Raw genomic sequence first — 17,917 nt, 5'->3', positions numbered from 1 at the left:
ATTTGCAGTGTTAAAAAGGTAGTCACAACATAATTCTGAAGTAGCTAGTAAGTAGGTAGGCTATTAGGTTATACTATTTATTAGTTTAATGAATCTTAGTATTATAACTTAGTTGACATTTGACAATTAAACTCGACTCTAGCCTGCCCTATGACTATGAGTCATGCTCATGACCACTCAAAAGTACCTGTTTTATATTGGGAAGAACGGCTCAGTATTCTCTCAGTTCATACGTCACATCGTTGCACAAGACTTCAATCATATGTGGACAGACGCAATAACAGTATGTTGAATCAAAAAACCAGCGGGCTACTGTACATCTCGGGTAGCCTATACAAAATATAACTATTAAAACAATCCTCAGCTGATAAAAAAATATTTTTGTTTAATGACTGAGTGAGTTGTTGTGCGGTTAATATCGCGTGGCTATACGCTTGCATTCGGGGGATGGTGGGTTCGAATCCCACCGTCGGCAGCCGTTAAGATGGTTTTTCTGTAGTTTTCCCATTTTCACACCAGGAAATGCTGGGACTGTACCTTCATTCAGGTCATGGCTGCTACCTTCCTAATCCTAACCTTTCCCACCCTGCGTTGCCGGAAACCTTCGATGTATTAGACTAACTAGCATTTTTTCTAAGAAAGGAGTTCATAGTATGAAGACCAGATGGCAGCTGCGAGCACTGAATGCTGTTGCTGCTGTCTTACCAGCACATACTACACAGATGCAGTAGGAGCGGTGACCAATGAGCCGTGAATCGGATCACTGTATCGATTCAGTAACGTGAACGGAATCAAATGAATCGATTCAGTAAAATGAATCGAATGTCCCATCACTAGAGTGAAATGGTAGTTTAGCAGAAGGCCTAAAATTTAATTCTCAAAGAAAATCGGTAGGCAAAGTCGGGGAATAAGTCTCTATAATCTAGGCTATAAATAATTGTATTCATGCTGAGAAAATGGTAGTTTAGGGGAAGGCCTAAAATGTAATTCTCAGATATTTATTAGTGGTTGTATCGATAAATACTACATAACTTTAGTTATGTAGTATTAAATTTTCGACCATTTATGTCGTATGCATTGTTGCAGTACCGGCTATTATCACAGAGTTATTCAGGAATTTGCTGGGCTGAGTGGCTTAGACAGTTGAGGCGCTGGCCTTCTAACCCCAACTTGGCAGGTTTGATCCTGGCTCTGTCCGGTGGTATTTGAAGGGGGTCAAATACGTCAGCCTTGTGTCGGTAGATTTACTGGCACGTAAAAGAACTCCTGCAGGACTAAATTCCGGCACCTCGGCGTCTCCGAAAACCAAAAAAGTGGTTAGCGAGACATAAAGCCAATAACATTATTATTATTATTATTATTATTATTATTATTATCATTATATTCAGGAATTTGGTTTTTTGTTACTAAGTCCATATCAGTGACGGGTCATGAGAAAATGGGTAAACAGAATTTAACGGCAATTGGTATGTAAAGTTGGAGAATAAGGAACTACAGTCTACTCTATAAATAATTTTACAAGATGCCCTAATATCACAGAGTTGAAAGAAAACTAAATGTGAAGGCCTACAATATAGAAATTTTATAAAATTGATCATCAATTACATTACATTGACCATTGTTTGTTGTGATGTGTTTTTTGTTTTTTTGTTGCCACTCATCTCTGATAGATAGGATTACTGCTGCGTACCGATAATTTTTAAATTTCCTTTACGTTGCACCGAACAGTGGAGATGATGGGATAGGACAGGGCTAGGAGTGTGAAGGAAGTGGCTTTGGCCTTAATTAAGTACAGTCCCAGCATTTGCCTGGTGTGAAAATGGGAAAACACTGAATGCCATCTTCATGGCTGCCAAATCCATTATCTCCAGGATGCAAGCTCACAGCTGCGCGCCCCTAACCACACGGCCAACTCTCCCGGTTGTACAGATTGTAACAGCCTGCCTGAATATCGGCGGGAAGTAGCTGGGTAGTTAGGTAACTTTCTTTTTTTAGCATGCCATTTCTCTGGTTCATAAATTTTCTGATACTACAGGTACTGGTACGTAACACACTGGTTCATCATAGCATTCGAGCTATTCAGTCCTTACTCTGAGGCACTGATTGGAATAAGCAGTGTGTATGTAAAGGAATAATGGCAGAGGAGTGTTCACGGCTGTCTGCTGCCTGCTCCTTCCAGTTCTGGAACCTTGGACTGTTAGATCGGCACCGTAGTACTGTTACATGTTATGAGTCTCATTATGATAGCTGTATTGGAGTACAGAATGTAAAAGTTTCGAACAAATTAATTTTAAAAAACCACCATTCCAATATTTTACATTTTACACACCGTAGTACTGTTCGTTAAAAGTGAGAAAGTGTGCGGTTTTTCATTTGATCGAGTTTTATGTAATAACATTGCTTTTAATCGCTACATTCCTACTGGCGTTTTGTAATGACCTATGTTGACTTCAGTTAGAAAAACTACAAAGTCTGTCTTTCTGAGAATCCCATAGCAAAGCACGGGTACAACAGCTAGTACAGTGTACAAACCTCATATAAAAGTTATACATGTTTATTAAAATGTACACATTGAAACAATGGAAGATAACGTTGATGTTCTCCACGATATTTGTAACAAAGCCATAGAACATTATAGGTTATGGAGGCTGGACATGATTGTAAAATAAAATACTTTAAAGAGACAGAGTGACTCATTTCTCCCAGGTGACGAAAGTTTTAAATTGAAATGTACATTTATTAAAGAGTATGCTTGAATTGTCGTTACCACAGACAAAAATGACTTGTTTAAATATCTAAGAGTTGGCTCTATATTGTGCAAACTTCATGTTCTCACAGCACAATGGACATGAGCGTGGAATGAGGTTAATAATTATTAACAGTGACATAATTATTACTAGTGAGAATAAGATACTGCTGAAATACTGTACTACTCTTCTGTTCTTGTTTTTTCGAGCATTCAGTTCTATTTGTACTACCACACGGCACATTGAAAGGTTTTCCTCCTAGATAACCAGCAGAAGCCATCATAAAGGTGGTGATCGTGAAGAAATATGCAAGTGAACTGCAGGAAGAGATTCCTACGGCCTGGAACGAGCATATACATGCAGTATAGTAATACAATGCGTATACTTTGTTTAGTAAAAAAATATTCAATGCTTATAGGAGATTTATTCGATGTATAACTGCAGGAGTGTTAAACCACTGTATAAGAATATTTTTATTAGGAAGACTAAAATATTATAATGATACAATCATTTTGTAAAGAAGTAAACAAGCCTTTTTTTCTTTTCATTGCTCCTGAAAATGCACTTGACACAACGTTTTGCACTTTCAGTGATGATTTATTAAAGATCATTTGCCTAGATCCAGTCCTACTTGATTTGAGAACAACTGGATTAGGATTGGAATCTGAAGTTCAGTCTTGTGTCTAGTTTTTCTGTGCATTGCTTGTTTACATTGTCTTATTATCTGATTGGTTAGATTTTTCTCTTTTGTTATAGGACGTATCAAAGCTTACTGCTTTGTCCAAAGAAGTTATTAGCAGACAAGCTACAATTAACATAGGTAAAGTATGCTGTTAATGTCAGTAAACATCATTTTTAGGAATAATGCACTTTTGTATCATACTACATACTACATTTTTTTACAGGAACAATTGGTCATGTAGCCCATGGCAAATCAACTGTGGTGAAAGCTATCTCTGGAGTTCAGACAGTTCGATTTAAAAATGAGTTAGAGAGGAATATTACCATAAAACTGGGTGAGTGTCTCAATGGAATATTGTCTAATTCATTATTAGGAAGTATTGGGACCGATACATAAGAAATTCCATTGAATGATAGATGTTCTCCTATAGCTATTGAACCAAGCTGGCTATTGGGTAACCTCTCTCTTTCCTTGTCACACAGCTGGGCGACCAATCTTTTGCGCCGCTCGACCTTGCCGGGCATTATTTTTATTTAAAAAAAATTTATTTCAGTCACCCTCTTTTTCTTCCCTTCACGTCTCTATAATCGGACGACCAAGTAACTTATTTTTGGCGATTGGCGTCTACTCTTTCCTCTAACTAGCTACACGCCAGTGTTCAAGGAAATCTACAGCTAGCTACGATATACAACGCAGGTATTAAATTATATTTAAAAAATTTATATTGTTACGAGAATCCGACTGAGAAACGCGCCTCTTATTTTTCAGTATATCTGCATGTCTATCAGGTCATTAAAGCAAAATATAACAGATTTTAAGTTCAATTATCCATTGTCAATTATGAAATTACCTTAAATTAATCTTATAATCTATAAAAAATAATAATAAGTTAAATTCTTAAATACTAACTTTATTCAAAATTATTTTAGCATGTTGGGATAAGTTAAAATTCTTTCTAATGATTCTTTTGTACATGTGGGTATCTCATTTAAAATTTAAAAAATTGTCTTGAAGTTATCATACTCATAAGTTTCGATTCAACATCATCAATCAGTTTATTATCCAAGGTCTCATCTTCACAGATAAAATAATTCCTTTCCTATATTTTCCTGAGGAATTAAAGTATTTATGGAAGTTCTTCTGACCTGACATGGATTACATTCTACATCTCCTCAGTCTCATATAAAAGAAAATTAAAATGGTTAATTCTCTAGGCTGACATAAATAATTCCATCATTCTTCCTGGCTAACTCAAAACTGTAGAAATGTTATATTAAGAATAAAATAAAATGAAATCCTTTGGGAATAACACCTACGAATTGTCAAATTCTCATTAAATGTCAAATCCTAACATGTTGCCAAGTTCTATCAAAATATTAAATATTTACATATTATGTTTTATATGAATAAACGTTAAGAAAGTGTATAAACATTGGTAATGTGTACGAACATTAAGAATATGTAAAATCGTTAAGAATGTGTATGATCATTAAGAATCGTTACAATCATGAAGAATGCTTCTTTTTGATACGACATCTGATCCATATTTCATGCTGTTCATGACTCTTTCATTAATAAACGTAAGCAGAGTAAGCAGTGTTTCACATCTGTAGCTTTCAATTGCTACCTAAGCTAATATACCAATAAACATAAAAAAAAAAATATATTATTAATCCTACTTGGGCATATTCAAAATATTCCCTAAGAAATATGTAAGAATTCTTCAATAACATCTCAAGTTTGTGAATAGGTTATGTTAAGGTCGTAATGCTTCATAAATTCAATCATATGGTTACTAATAGTCAAGGAATACCACAGATGAAACTTCCAAACTCGTAAATAGCAATGATATAACACTATGAAGACACTACCGTCATTGATTTGCTGTTTCAACTTAAATCAGTTTTAGATATTATAGGTAAGGTTGCACATAACAGTTGAGCACAATGTTGGTCACAATGCAGTGGCGCACAAAGCGATGTTGCCGCCGGAACAACAGCTGATTGCACTACACGTGAATTTTTAAAAACATGGGAGAAATGTTTTTAATGTTATCGCGATGATACACAATACAAATTAAATACACCAACAAAAATTGAATTTTCAACTCGCCGATCATTCATCACACAAAATATACTACGACGTTCTTATTATCGCGATTTTAGAAAATACGGAAGAAATCGGCTGACAAGAATCTCACTTTAAATACACCATTAAATGTTAGAATAATATACACCGGTGCTAACACAAAAGGTTTCAAGTAAAATCTATAAAATTTATGAAAATTCAGAAACCTTATTTTCATACCTGACCCGCAAAAGTAGAGGCTCGATACCCTCCAGATCACTGCCATCATTACGGCCCCCTTCATTGTCATTGTCGTCGTCTAGGCAGATCATCAACTCCTGACAGTCACTGATGTTGCCATGTATTGCCATTGCCGAGCTAATGAATGTTGCGACATGCCTAACTTTCTTCATTCACAAAGCCGCATCCATTCGAGCAATACCTACTCTCCCGGAACAGTCCTTCCACTTCAGTAATTGTGAAGTACTTGTTATTAGTGCATACGTAATGTTTTACTTCACCCCATACCGTGCCAACTCTAGGTTAAAGTGACAGTGGTACGGCAGCAACCTAATAACCTCGCGCCCTTGTTCCTTCGCTACCTCATCGACTAATTTAGTCATACACATATGCCCTTGGATATTTCTTTACTGCAGCCATTCAACTAACAATTGTTTACGGGTGCTCGAAGTAGGGGTCTTGTCTATTATTACGGTGTGATAAGGTGCATTGTCCATAACAATGACAGAAGGGACTTTGAGCTCTAATAATCATACTCATGTTTTTGTATTACATCAGCCTGGAAATAATTCCTGTTACAGGAGATAGCTTAATTCGTCTCTTTCCTGGAGTGCTGTGAAACAAGTTCCTACTATCAGCCCCGTTTCCACTACTGCTATGTATCCCAGTCCCTTTTTACTTCTGTTCTTGGACGCGAACACGTCTCTGAATAGCAGTATGCTTTGAAAGCACTAATGTGTGACATACGCGTTCCACAACATGATCTGCAGGAACAGAGAGACAGCTATACAAGTGTACGAATTTCCTCTCGCTCTCATAAAACTCGCGAGTTCTCCGCACTAATTGTAATGCTTGATATTAAGGGACACTCCAGGGTGCAAAGAATTATCACTTCGCGCTTCATGACTATGTTATCGTTTCCGAGACATCGCACTGCATTCGTTCAAATAAAATGTCACAATTATCTCACAATGAAAACAAAACTTTCATAAACGCGCGAATCACACCTGACCACATGCTAGTGGCGACAGATAAAAGGGCAACACTTCAATACGATAGTCAAGTTAGTTATAGATGGCACCGGGATACTACCCCTACTGCCAACAACAATCGACTGAAAATAGTTCGTAATTATTTTGTGGCTCGCTTAAACCTTATAACTTTTTAAAATGCTCATATTTGTGTAAGCAAATGAATGATTATAAGCACTATATGGAATTAAATATGAATTAACATGAATAAAATGCGTAACTGTATCTGACATAAAAAGTGGCAGATTGGTGATTCTGATTGATGGGTGACGTTCTTAATTTCATTTTGGTAGTGGTGCCAACATGGCTTACAACTGTCGAGTGCAACCTTGTGCTGGCCCACCTATAAGTAACATGTAAAATTCTTTTAGAAAATGCCGTCATTATTTTTTACTATAGGTTATCTGGAGTTATTTTCGATGATCGTACCTTATTATTAACCTGCAAATTCACTACCCAAACGTCATCAACTCATTATACGTCAAGCCATATTATATGCTGCTATTAGCATCAAATATACCCTGATCCATAACTGCGTTACATAAACTAACATCAATTAGCCTTACATAAAATTCCTTCCATATTCGTCGTATTTGTCATAATTCCTCACCTAGTGTGTCAACGAATGTATATTATTCATAATATTCACATTTCTTACCTCATATTTCCATCGTATATGACCTCACTGCAAATATAATCATCATTAAATCTGTTCAAAGTAACGCTCAATTCATAAGATTCTGTATCTCATCACAATTAATGTTATATGGATCAATAACTATCATTCATATCGATATGCACTTCTTTTATCAAAGTACGAACATATTAAGCCCGTATCTACTTACATATGGCAATAAGTTGACGTCGTATACGATTACATAAAATCAGCTTCATGGTCCGTATCGCACTTCAATAGATTCACAATTAAGTATTTATTTATTTTCCACCTAGTCGATACAATGATTGCTTAAGGGAATTTTTAATGGTCAAAAGTGGTACATGTTTTGTATATTATCAACATCTTCAGCCACATAACACTGTTTAGATGAAAAATATATAAAATTGACAAAGTAATGCTAATTTTAAGGTCACTTCCTCTAAAGCATTACTTTGTCAATTTTATATATTTTTCATCTAAACAGTGTTATGTGGCTGAAGATGTTGATAATATACGAAACATGTACCACTTTTGACCATTAAAAATTGCCTTAAGCAATCATTGTATCGACTAGGTGGAAAATAAATAAATACTTAATTGTGAAGTTGTATACGATCTCGATAACCTACAATTCAATATGCTTCATTTTCACATTTCAAAAATCTCGGATCACATTATTCACGATATAATTCTTTGAAAGAAAGCGGAAAATTGCTAGCAAAGCACTTCGTTGGCGAGTATTATCTTTCCTACCCATGAGCGTGTTTATAAGTTTTGGAAGACTACCTAAATCCATCAGTTAAACGTCACTATTAGTACACTCGCGCTGAAACTACACATTGAAATCACCTCTCGAAGATATATCGACCTATCTCTTATACTAACACCATCAACAACTTTCTACTAAATAAGAAATATATATAATTAAATTAAAAAAAAAAGAAAAACCTTGTGAAACGTAACTTATTCCGCCTGCGTTTCTGGACTGGGATGGCTGTTCTCTCGTTCTCCTACAGGACGATCATCTCCAGATTACCGCTGCATCATGTTCGGGCTGCGGTCTCAAGTCTCGGGTCCGTAGGAATAGCTGGTAGGGTTACCGCCAGACGTCAATCCCATCTCCAGTTTAGTTGGCCATCATGTTGCTCTCGTAGACATGCATAAAAAACATATTTGAAAGCATCGTTAGTTTCATAATCTTGCTATTTACAGATCTTCCTTGAATTATGCCTATGTTGAGCAAAGTAGATTAAGGCGTTGCAAACGTCAGTATTTTAATTTGAATGACATAAAAGGTATCTTAAATATTGCCTTGTTTTATGATTAGATACTTTGAATTAGTGATTTTCAACGTCTCCACTAATAAATGTTTGATACACTCTAGTTTAATCCCAATCTGCGCTCAGCTATTCACTTCGTCCCCTTTTGGATATCCCGCTTGGGATTTCTTTTACGTTTACGACAAATATAGCGTTATAACTTTATATTGCAACTTGTTTTCTCAATAATTTAGGAAATATCCCTTCTAAATCTGCTGTTTTTCTTGCATATGAATCCTCTCGTAAATCTTCGTCTGGTAACTCAGTGCAATGTTCCACTGTTTCCACTGTTGGTTTGGCCACTTGGATTCTGTTCGTCTGTACTTTCTTACTTCATATTTACGGCCTGTTTGATTCCACATGTCTGTATGTTATAATTCGTATTTTCTGCTGCATGATTTCTGACACTTTATCGCCATTCACGGCAAAATAATGATTTTAACATCTCGTTTCGAAATAATCAGGGCCATGGAATGGTACACATTTTTACCTTAATTTAGTTTTGAATTGGGAATTTTTGGAAGCATTGTCTTTCATCTGCCGTTCTGTATTAAAGTTATAGTTACAATGCAAGATTAAGAAAAGAATGGATTTTGCCATCATCAATTTAAGATATTATCAAAATTTATTAGGATCAACCTATTCAATACAATACAATTGAATTTACAAAGTTAGGACTTACATCCTATTAAACTAAAATTTGAAGGAACATGTTTCACCCTTTAAAAGGGCATCATCAGCCTTTTTACACTCATACTCAAAAATCAGGATCCTGATTGTCATGGTAAGAAATATAAAATGAGAATTTAAGATTAGAGTGAAATTATACAATGTGAGAAATTGTTATGAGTTCTTAAATAATAATTTACAATTAAAACTTCATTTTAAATGTTTGCGAAGAAAAAGTTGAAGTTGGTATGATATTACACTAGTAATTTTAAAATGATTTTATAAAATAGACAAAATAGGCATTAACCACACAATAACAAGAAGGTCTATGCCTAAGTTTGCCGTTTCAAAGTTCGAGTTAAATTCGGCTGGAAGCAGCTTAATTTACATGTTGAAGGGAAGGTTAATGGATTTAATATCTTAAATTGATGTACATTTCAATACGGACCAAATACGAAATTTGTAACATGTAATTTCGCCATCATGTCGGGCGCTTTTGTATCTTATGTGCTTTATTTTATTAGATGAGAGAATCAAAAACTACTTGTCGATTGCCATGTGGCTTAGCGTTATTAGATTTATCAAAGAGTTTGGCCACTGCCGTCTTGAGTTGGCCATGGTTTGGCTAATCAAAGTTGCTGAACTGAAAGAAGTAGTTTTCACGGGAAACTGATGGGGTTTCCCCTGTAAAATTGAATATAAAGTATGGAGGAATGGAATGAGTGTGATTACCTTTAATTTAGGAGCTATCTAATGGCATACCTGCCAACTTTTCCGATTTAGGAGGGAGACACCAATTTTTGGCAGTTTTTCCCGCCTCCCGATTATTATATTATTCCTCCTGATTTCAGCTTATTTTATGGTTAACTTCAAACATTTGTTTCCATCCCGCCGTTTCAGCTTTGTGCGCCAGTGGCCGTAAGTCCTTTGCTTATTGGCCGCTTTCCAATTAAATATCTACGTTTATTAATACAAGAAATGCGCATGAATGTGCGATGCTCATTGAAACCTATATACCACAATGCGAATATAGATTGTCAATTTCTCGTTCTCGCGTGCTATGTTCGTGTTCGTTCACATTAGTCTAGTTGATTCTAAAGCATAGTATTCTTTAGTAATTTAGTGAGAGAATTTCAAAGATAGCGACTAGTCACTTTTCTGGAGATTTTAGGAGACATTTGGAGACAATTCTGGTGGACTTTAATTTATTACTTGATAAATAGCATTTTGCTTCGCATAAATGCGCGAACGCATGATGCAGTATATTAATCTATGCGTTTGCTAAGTAATGTCATCTAAGTGCAGGACTGATTTGCACATCTGGAGCATGCCGACTTCACACTATTTTTGGAAGGCTTATCAGAGACCGAGCATCTCATTCATATACTTCCTGTGAGGGAATAGAGATGTGTAATTTTTAGCCTTGTAGCCTCGTATAGCAACAGTTGGGTTTTGAGACAATAAGTGTTATAATATATTGAATCCTTGAACTTACCGTTCCATCTGCCTCGGCTGCTTCGATAGAGTAATATCGTACTCGGATCTTGGGGTCTTTCGGAGTCCTTTTGTCACTTCATCGACCAAACGATAGGGTTCAGAGGAGAGCATAACTACTTCAAATGAGGAGCAAAAATGTGCTTACTAAAATATTTATTCAGTGTAAATCACGATAATATGTTTATTAAATATGCAAGAAAATTTGGTTAAATTTTTCTCAACATGTTACCACGCAGTCACGATGCATAACGTGAGTGGGGAATTTATATTGAAATTGTTTATAATTGTCTTAAAAACAATGAAAACTCAATGTAAAATTCGTGGCCAGCAAAAACCAGAAAAAGAATAGAAGACCTGAAAATCGGGCACCGTTGATCCAAACGATAACTGAGAGTTAACCCACACGATCTGTGGAAAATCTGACCTTCAACAAGTAGAATTCCAGATTTACATTCTCCTACGTATGCTCTGGCTAAATACCTAAGCAAATTGCTTCAGCCACACATAGGACGTACTGAATCATACGTCATAGACTCTCGGTATTTCATCAACAAGCTGTCAACCATAACCCTTCAACCTAATGCACTTTTGGTGAGTTTCGATGTGGAGTCCTTGTTCACTAAAGTGCCGATTGACTCGGTCATGTCTCTCATTGAACATCTGTTCCCTGAGGACATTACTAAGCTCATTCACCACAGCATGATGTCCAGCTATTTCTTGTGGGGTGGAAATTTTTACGAACAGACGGACGGAGTGGCTATGGGAAGTCCACTTTCGCCCATAGTGGCTAATTTCTTTATGGAACATTTTGAGGAGGAGGCTATTGCTTCGGCGTCCGTGAAGCCTATGATGTGGTGGAGGTACGTTGCTGTATTTGTGATCTGGACAGGTCCTGAGAAACTTTATCTATTTCTAGACCACCTAAATCAGCAACATCCGTCAATAAAATTCACTATGGAGATGGAGTCGGACGGATGCCTTCCTTTCTTGGATGTTCTAGCAAGAAAGAAACCGGACGGCTCCTTAGGACATACCATCTATCGCAAGCCTACCCACACAAATCGCTACCTTCATGCAGATTCTTACCACCATCCAGCACAAAAACAAGGTATCCTCACAACACTCGCCAAGAGAGCGAGACGAATTTGTGAGCCATCACATATCCAGATGGAGGTGGATGCACTCAAAGTTACGTTTAAGGGTAATGGTTACAGCGATTTGCAAATTCATAGAGCCCTGCATCCCAGAGAAACGACCAAGCAAATCTCACAGAAGGAAGAAGTGAAGGGAACTGCCTATTTGCCTTACATTCACAACACCATAGATCGAATTGCCAAGGTCCTCCGCAAACACAATATAAAAACCGTGTTTGGCACCGCCACTAAAATTGCTCACAGTCTGAGTAAAACCAAGGACAAATTGTCCCTACTTTTACATCCTGGAGTATACGAAATTCCTTGTACGTGCGGCAAAGGATATATCAGCCAAACATGCCGGTCCACTGGTACCCGTTTCAAAGAACATGAACGTAACATTCGTCTCAACCAACCTGACAAATCAGCAATACCTGAGCACGCTCTATCGTTGGGTCATGATGTCATGTTCCAAGATACTCGAGCTCTTACCCACACTAGACACTACAGGTCCAGGATTATACGGGAAGCCGTGGAAATATGTAGAAATCCTAACAATTTCAACAGGGACACCGGCTATCAATTAAGTAATACCTGGTTGCCGGCCATTAAGAATTTACGTAGTAGTTCCCTTACCTGCCCCTTCACTATTGTTATTTCGTCTCGGTGTTTTTCCATATTCATACGTTCCTCGTCGCCAGATGTTTCATTCCAGGCTCATGTCTTACACCTGTCATATGTTTCGCAAACACGTTATGTGAACCACTTAGTCTGATTGTGATAGTTCGGTCAGCTTCCGCTTCAAACACTAGCGTTGTGCCACGTCCTGGGGGCCATGTGGTGGTGAATGACCGTGCCATTTCCATTACTACTTCTATTATAACGTTCCAAAGTCAAAAGTGTCATTGTTTAAGAAGCCTGTCTCGTGGACAGTCGAGAATTCTGAGGACGCAGAGCGCAGTTTTCTGCGAAACGGTCAGAATTTCACCTTATTTTCTTGACACGGCACAAGCCCAAAAGCCTATACAATACCACTCAAACTTATTCGTCTACTGATGTCCTTCCATGCCATCGCTCCACTGACAGCTCGGAACATACCACTTGTGTTACAAATTCGTATAATTTTGTTAATTACCACCTATTCAATACAATAAAAACGTAATAAAAACTTATGTTTATTAAGTCGTTGATATGGTACATGTTTCAATCCTTTTTCGTGAGTATCATCAGCCAATTATTATTTACTTAAGGTTATATAAGATAATGAATCTATTCTATTGGATTATGCTTGTGAACCTGATGGACAAATCTCATATTATTTTACAAGTCATATAACAATAAAATTATGTCTTTAAGTTGAAACATATTTGTCTAAAATCTAAGTCTAACATTTTATTGACGAAACTCATCTGGTGAACATCCTTTAAAAATTATTTTAGAAAACCTTGTATTGATTCAATGTTGCTTGACTTGTATGATTATCGTAGAAACTTCGTTAACTGTATTAACAATTTTCTACAGTTGATAATTGCCTATGTTATGAACATTTAACTTGTTCTCAATGTTGCTGGAGTAACATTTATACAAAATGTATTGGCATTAATTTTATGTTGTCAATATGAGAATGTTGTTCATGAACAAACTTGTTGGTGAATAAACACTTTCTAATGTGATGTAGAATTTGAATTGTTCTCGTATGTTCCAAATTTGGCTTGTTGGTATATTTTTTTCTTCTGCTGCGTAATTGTCTAATGTTACTCCTAGCCTCTTGAGAACTACTTGTTGTTCTTTTTGCACTTAAGACTTTGTTGAAGTGACTGTGTGTATTCCTTTGATGGCCTCTGCCAAAAAATGTGATACAGCTGTTGCACAAAGTTCCATGTAGTTAGACAGGAGTGGGAGCTGTTGGATATGTCTGGAGAGGGGGCAAATGTCAATCGTCTCCCTACTAGAAAATATCTGGTGTCAAACAGCATTGATCATTGGGGTCGTCATTCATTGAACAGAGAGGTCTTGAGTTCGACACAAACTTAATTTGATACGAAAGAGTACTCCGCTCTTCAAAATTAAGAATACATTTTCCTATGGTCTGCTTCGAAAGTGATTTTGCACACTTGATTCCAGCCTCCCAAAGCCCACCTAAATGAGGACTGGAGGGTGGAATAAACTTACAGTTCACATTCAAATTAGATGAATATTGTTTTATTTCAGTACAGGTATCCTTAATAAATGTTAATAACTTATTGTTGGCTCCAACAAAATTTGTGCCATTATCACTCAAGACGAGATTTGTAAATCTTCTAAATGCAGCGAGGAAGTCCTGAGTCGTTAGACTCTTCACAGCTTCAAGATGTATTGCCTTAGTGACAAGACAAAGAGAGCAATGTATGGTTTAAACTTTATCTTACTCCTCTGATTATCACCCTTTATGATGACTGGGCCACTATAATCAAGACCAACCTTAACAAAGGGTATAGACGGTTCAACTCGGTACAAGGGTAACTGACCCATTATGTCAGTGGTGAGTGAGGCTTTCTTCTGAAGCACTTGTAACACGAATGGACCACACCGCGAATAACTGTCTTCCCACGTGGAATCCAAAGTCTGTTATGCAAGGAAAATGGTACAGCCTGAGGGCCGGAATGCAATAGCATCTCACGTTCATGTTTAACAATCAATTTAGGAACTAAGTGTTTCAGAGGAAGAATGATAGTGTGTTTTTCATCATATTCCAACTGAGAATTCATGAGTTGAGCACTGATTCTCAACAACCTGCAATCATCCAGGAATGGATTCAAAGTTTTTTTTTATGTGCTCGAAGAGGCAACTACATTATTAGACATCAAGTCATGAAGTTCCTTCCCATATTCACTAGCTTACATCAGACTTATTATTTTCATTTCAATAATCCTCAATTCTTCAGGGGTAAGTAGACCATTGCATACCTGCCAACTTTCCCGATTTAGGTGGAGACTCCCGATTTTCGACAGTTTTTCCCACTTCCCGATTGTTGTATTATTTCTCCTGATTTTAGCTTATTTTTTGGTGAATTTCAAGCATTTGTTTTCAAATCCCACCATTTCAGCTTTTTTACGCCAGTGGCCGGAAGTCCTTCGGTAATTGGCCGCTTCCAAATTAAATATTGACCTTTATTAATGCGAGAAATGTGCGTGAATGTGCGATGTTTATTAAAACCTGTATATCGCAACGCATATACTGATTGTCAATCTCTCGTCCTTGCGTGCTATGTTCGTGTTCGTTCACAGTTCACATCAGTCTAATTGATTCGAGAGACTAGTCGCTAAATATGGAGCCTTTTTTAGTAATTTAGTGACAAAATTTCAATAACTACTAGTGACTTTTCTAGAGATTTTAGGAGCCATTTGGAGATGATTCTGACTACTATTAACTTATCTCAATATGAATAAAACAAGAGTTTTGGCTGTACATTGTTCGGAATTTAAAAATAATGATATTTCTGTACCTGTCGTGGCTACAGGAACAAGGGGAAATGCACTTTTTAATTTTCCGTAATTTCTGTCTGGATGTATGTATGTATGTACCCTCATAACGAGAAAACGGCTGAAGAGAATTTAATGAAAATCGGTATATAAAGTCTGGGAATAAGTCGCTACAATCTAGGCCATAAATAATTTTATTCACGCTGAGTGAAATGGCGGTTTAGGAGAAGGCTTAAAATTTAATTCTCAAATATTTGTTATTATTGGCCCTATCGATAAATACTGCATAACTAAAGTTATATATTATTAAATTTCCTATCATTTATGTCTTATACATTGTTACCGTACCTGCTATGAATTTTGATTTTTGTTGTAAATCCATATCAACACCGAACCACGAGAAAATGGGTGAACAGAATTTAATGAAAATCTGTATGTAAAATCGGGGAATAAGGAACTACAGTCTACGCTATGAATTTTATTCACCTTGTTCGAAATGGTAGTTCTGGGGAAGGTGTTATAAAATTTAATTTTTAATTTTCTATCTTATCGGTCATATTGAAAAGTACTAAACAAAAGTTACAGAGAATACAATTTCCCATTGTTTTTGTCTTATTCAGTTTTACTGTACCAGCTGTAATAATATTGGTGGTGATGGTGATTAAATTGTGAAGATGATTATAAGAATGAGAAATGAGTCATGAAGGAACGTCGCTTGAATAACACAAGGAGTTGTGAAAGAAAGGACGACTCACTTTATAGTAATTTCCACGTAAGGAAATACCCCAGAAAGTAACTATCGCCACCCGATGCTCTTCTTTTCTCTTTTTTGTAATGGCTGATCACTGCTGCCAACCTGCCTGGTTACACATTAAAATCATCAGACATAACCATAACAAACTAACCTCAATGTAGGAAACACCGATAATCAATGTTTCCCTAGCCTAGTAAATGATAAAAGATAAGATCAAATAAATCAAGATAATTATGAATATCTCGTCGATTTCCACGCTCAATGAGGAATTAAGGAAATAAACACACTTTCTCACTCAAATTATCCGTCTTTATTTTGATATACACTAGGCGTACTATAACCATATTCTTGACAAGAGGGGCGCGTTAAACGATGCAATTTATTTAATAAGTCTTTGCAGTGTGATTTTAGAAAGTTCCAGACATCCAATGACTTCCCTTTCTTTTGCGCGAACATTTCCTTCTCTCTTCAACACCGGTAACCAGTAAGGAGAGAAATTATTGGGCATATTTTCAGCCTGCAGGCTGGTTATATCTTCAAGCTTATCAGGAAACATATAGGAATACTAATGTGCCAAGCTCCGTGAACGGAAATTAGGTCAGGTTTCAAGATCACTGCGGATTTGAAAATAATAATGTTATAAGTTCTACTGCCAAAATTTCGTCCCGCAAGAGTTATTTCGTGTACCGGTAGATCTAGACATGAGACTGGCGTACTTGAGCACTGTAATCATTTCACGCAAACAATGTTAATAAATGCATTATCCGAACATGCCACAATTCTACTTACTTGGTATTAGCCAAATAGATTTACAATCCCACAGAAAAAGAAAATATGTTTTAAATATTCTCGCAAATGTATCACTAGTGACTTTAACGGCGATGCGGTGGCAACACGCAATTCATGCTAGAACAGTGATTGAACGTTGCCAACGTGCCAGATTAACGGTAAATGTAAGACGTCGTATCGCCAAGTAGGGTCCCTAAACTGTATGGTTACCGACACTGAAAAAGACCTGCAAAATACCCAACAGCAAGAAAAGTAACTATAAATCGATACCTTAATATTACAGGGGAGAAAGGGTAAGGTTGCACCCTTAGGGTACGTCCTTACACGGAGAGGACTATACAATAGATGCTCTAATATCACAGAGTCATAGGAAAACTAAATGTGAAGGCCTACAATATAGAAAGCTCATAAATTGATCAACAATAATATTCCATTGACCATTGTTTGTTGTGATTTGCTTTGTCTATTCTGCATTCATTTATCTCCGATAGATGGGATTACTGCTGTGTATTGAGTATAACAGCCTTCCTGAATGTTTGCGGGAAGTAGGTGGGGAGTTAAATCTCTCTCTTCTTTAGCGTACCATTGCTGTGGTTCATAAATTTTCTGATACTACTGGTACGAAACACACTGGATCATCATAGTATTCCAGCTATTCGATCCCTACTCTGAGGTAGTGATTGGAATGAGCAGTGTGCACACTTAAAGGGAATAATTACACAGGAGTGTTCGGGTTTGCTGTATGGTCATTCTAGCTCTGGAACTTTGAACTGTTAGATCGACACCATAGTACTTGGAATGGATTATTTTCACCATGTTGGTTAATCCTGTCTGTATTGACTTATATTCAAATTTCTATAGAACACTTTC

The 17,917-nt window shown here is 36.7% G+C and overlaps 1 protein-coding gene across 2 annotated transcripts in view; it reads left to right on the top strand.

Moving 5' to 3' along the window:
* Nucleotides 1-17,917, top strand: part of eIF2gamma (eukaryotic translation initiation factor 2 subunit gamma) — a 426,482-nt gene that overhangs the window by 62,379 nt on the left and 346,186 nt on the right. For both annotated transcript variants that reach the window (XM_067137496.2, XM_068225434.1), the window contains exons 2-3: nucleotides 3,504-3,567; nucleotides 3,653-3,763. In XM_067137496.2, the coding sequence (XP_066993597.1) occupies nucleotides 3,504-3,567; nucleotides 3,653-3,763 (175 nt within the window). The remainder of the gene's footprint in view (nucleotides 1-3,503; nucleotides 3,568-3,652; nucleotides 3,764-17,917) is intronic.

This window comes from Anabrus simplex, chromosome 1 (assembly GCF_040414725.1).
Source record: "Anabrus simplex isolate iqAnaSimp1 chromosome 1, ASM4041472v1, whole genome shotgun sequence".
Classification (NCBI taxonomy): Eukaryota; Metazoa; Arthropoda; class Insecta; order Orthoptera; family Tettigoniidae; genus Anabrus; species Anabrus simplex.
The sequence above is the reverse complement of the archived record's forward strand: the minus strand, read 5'-3'. Positions and strand labels throughout refer to the sequence as shown.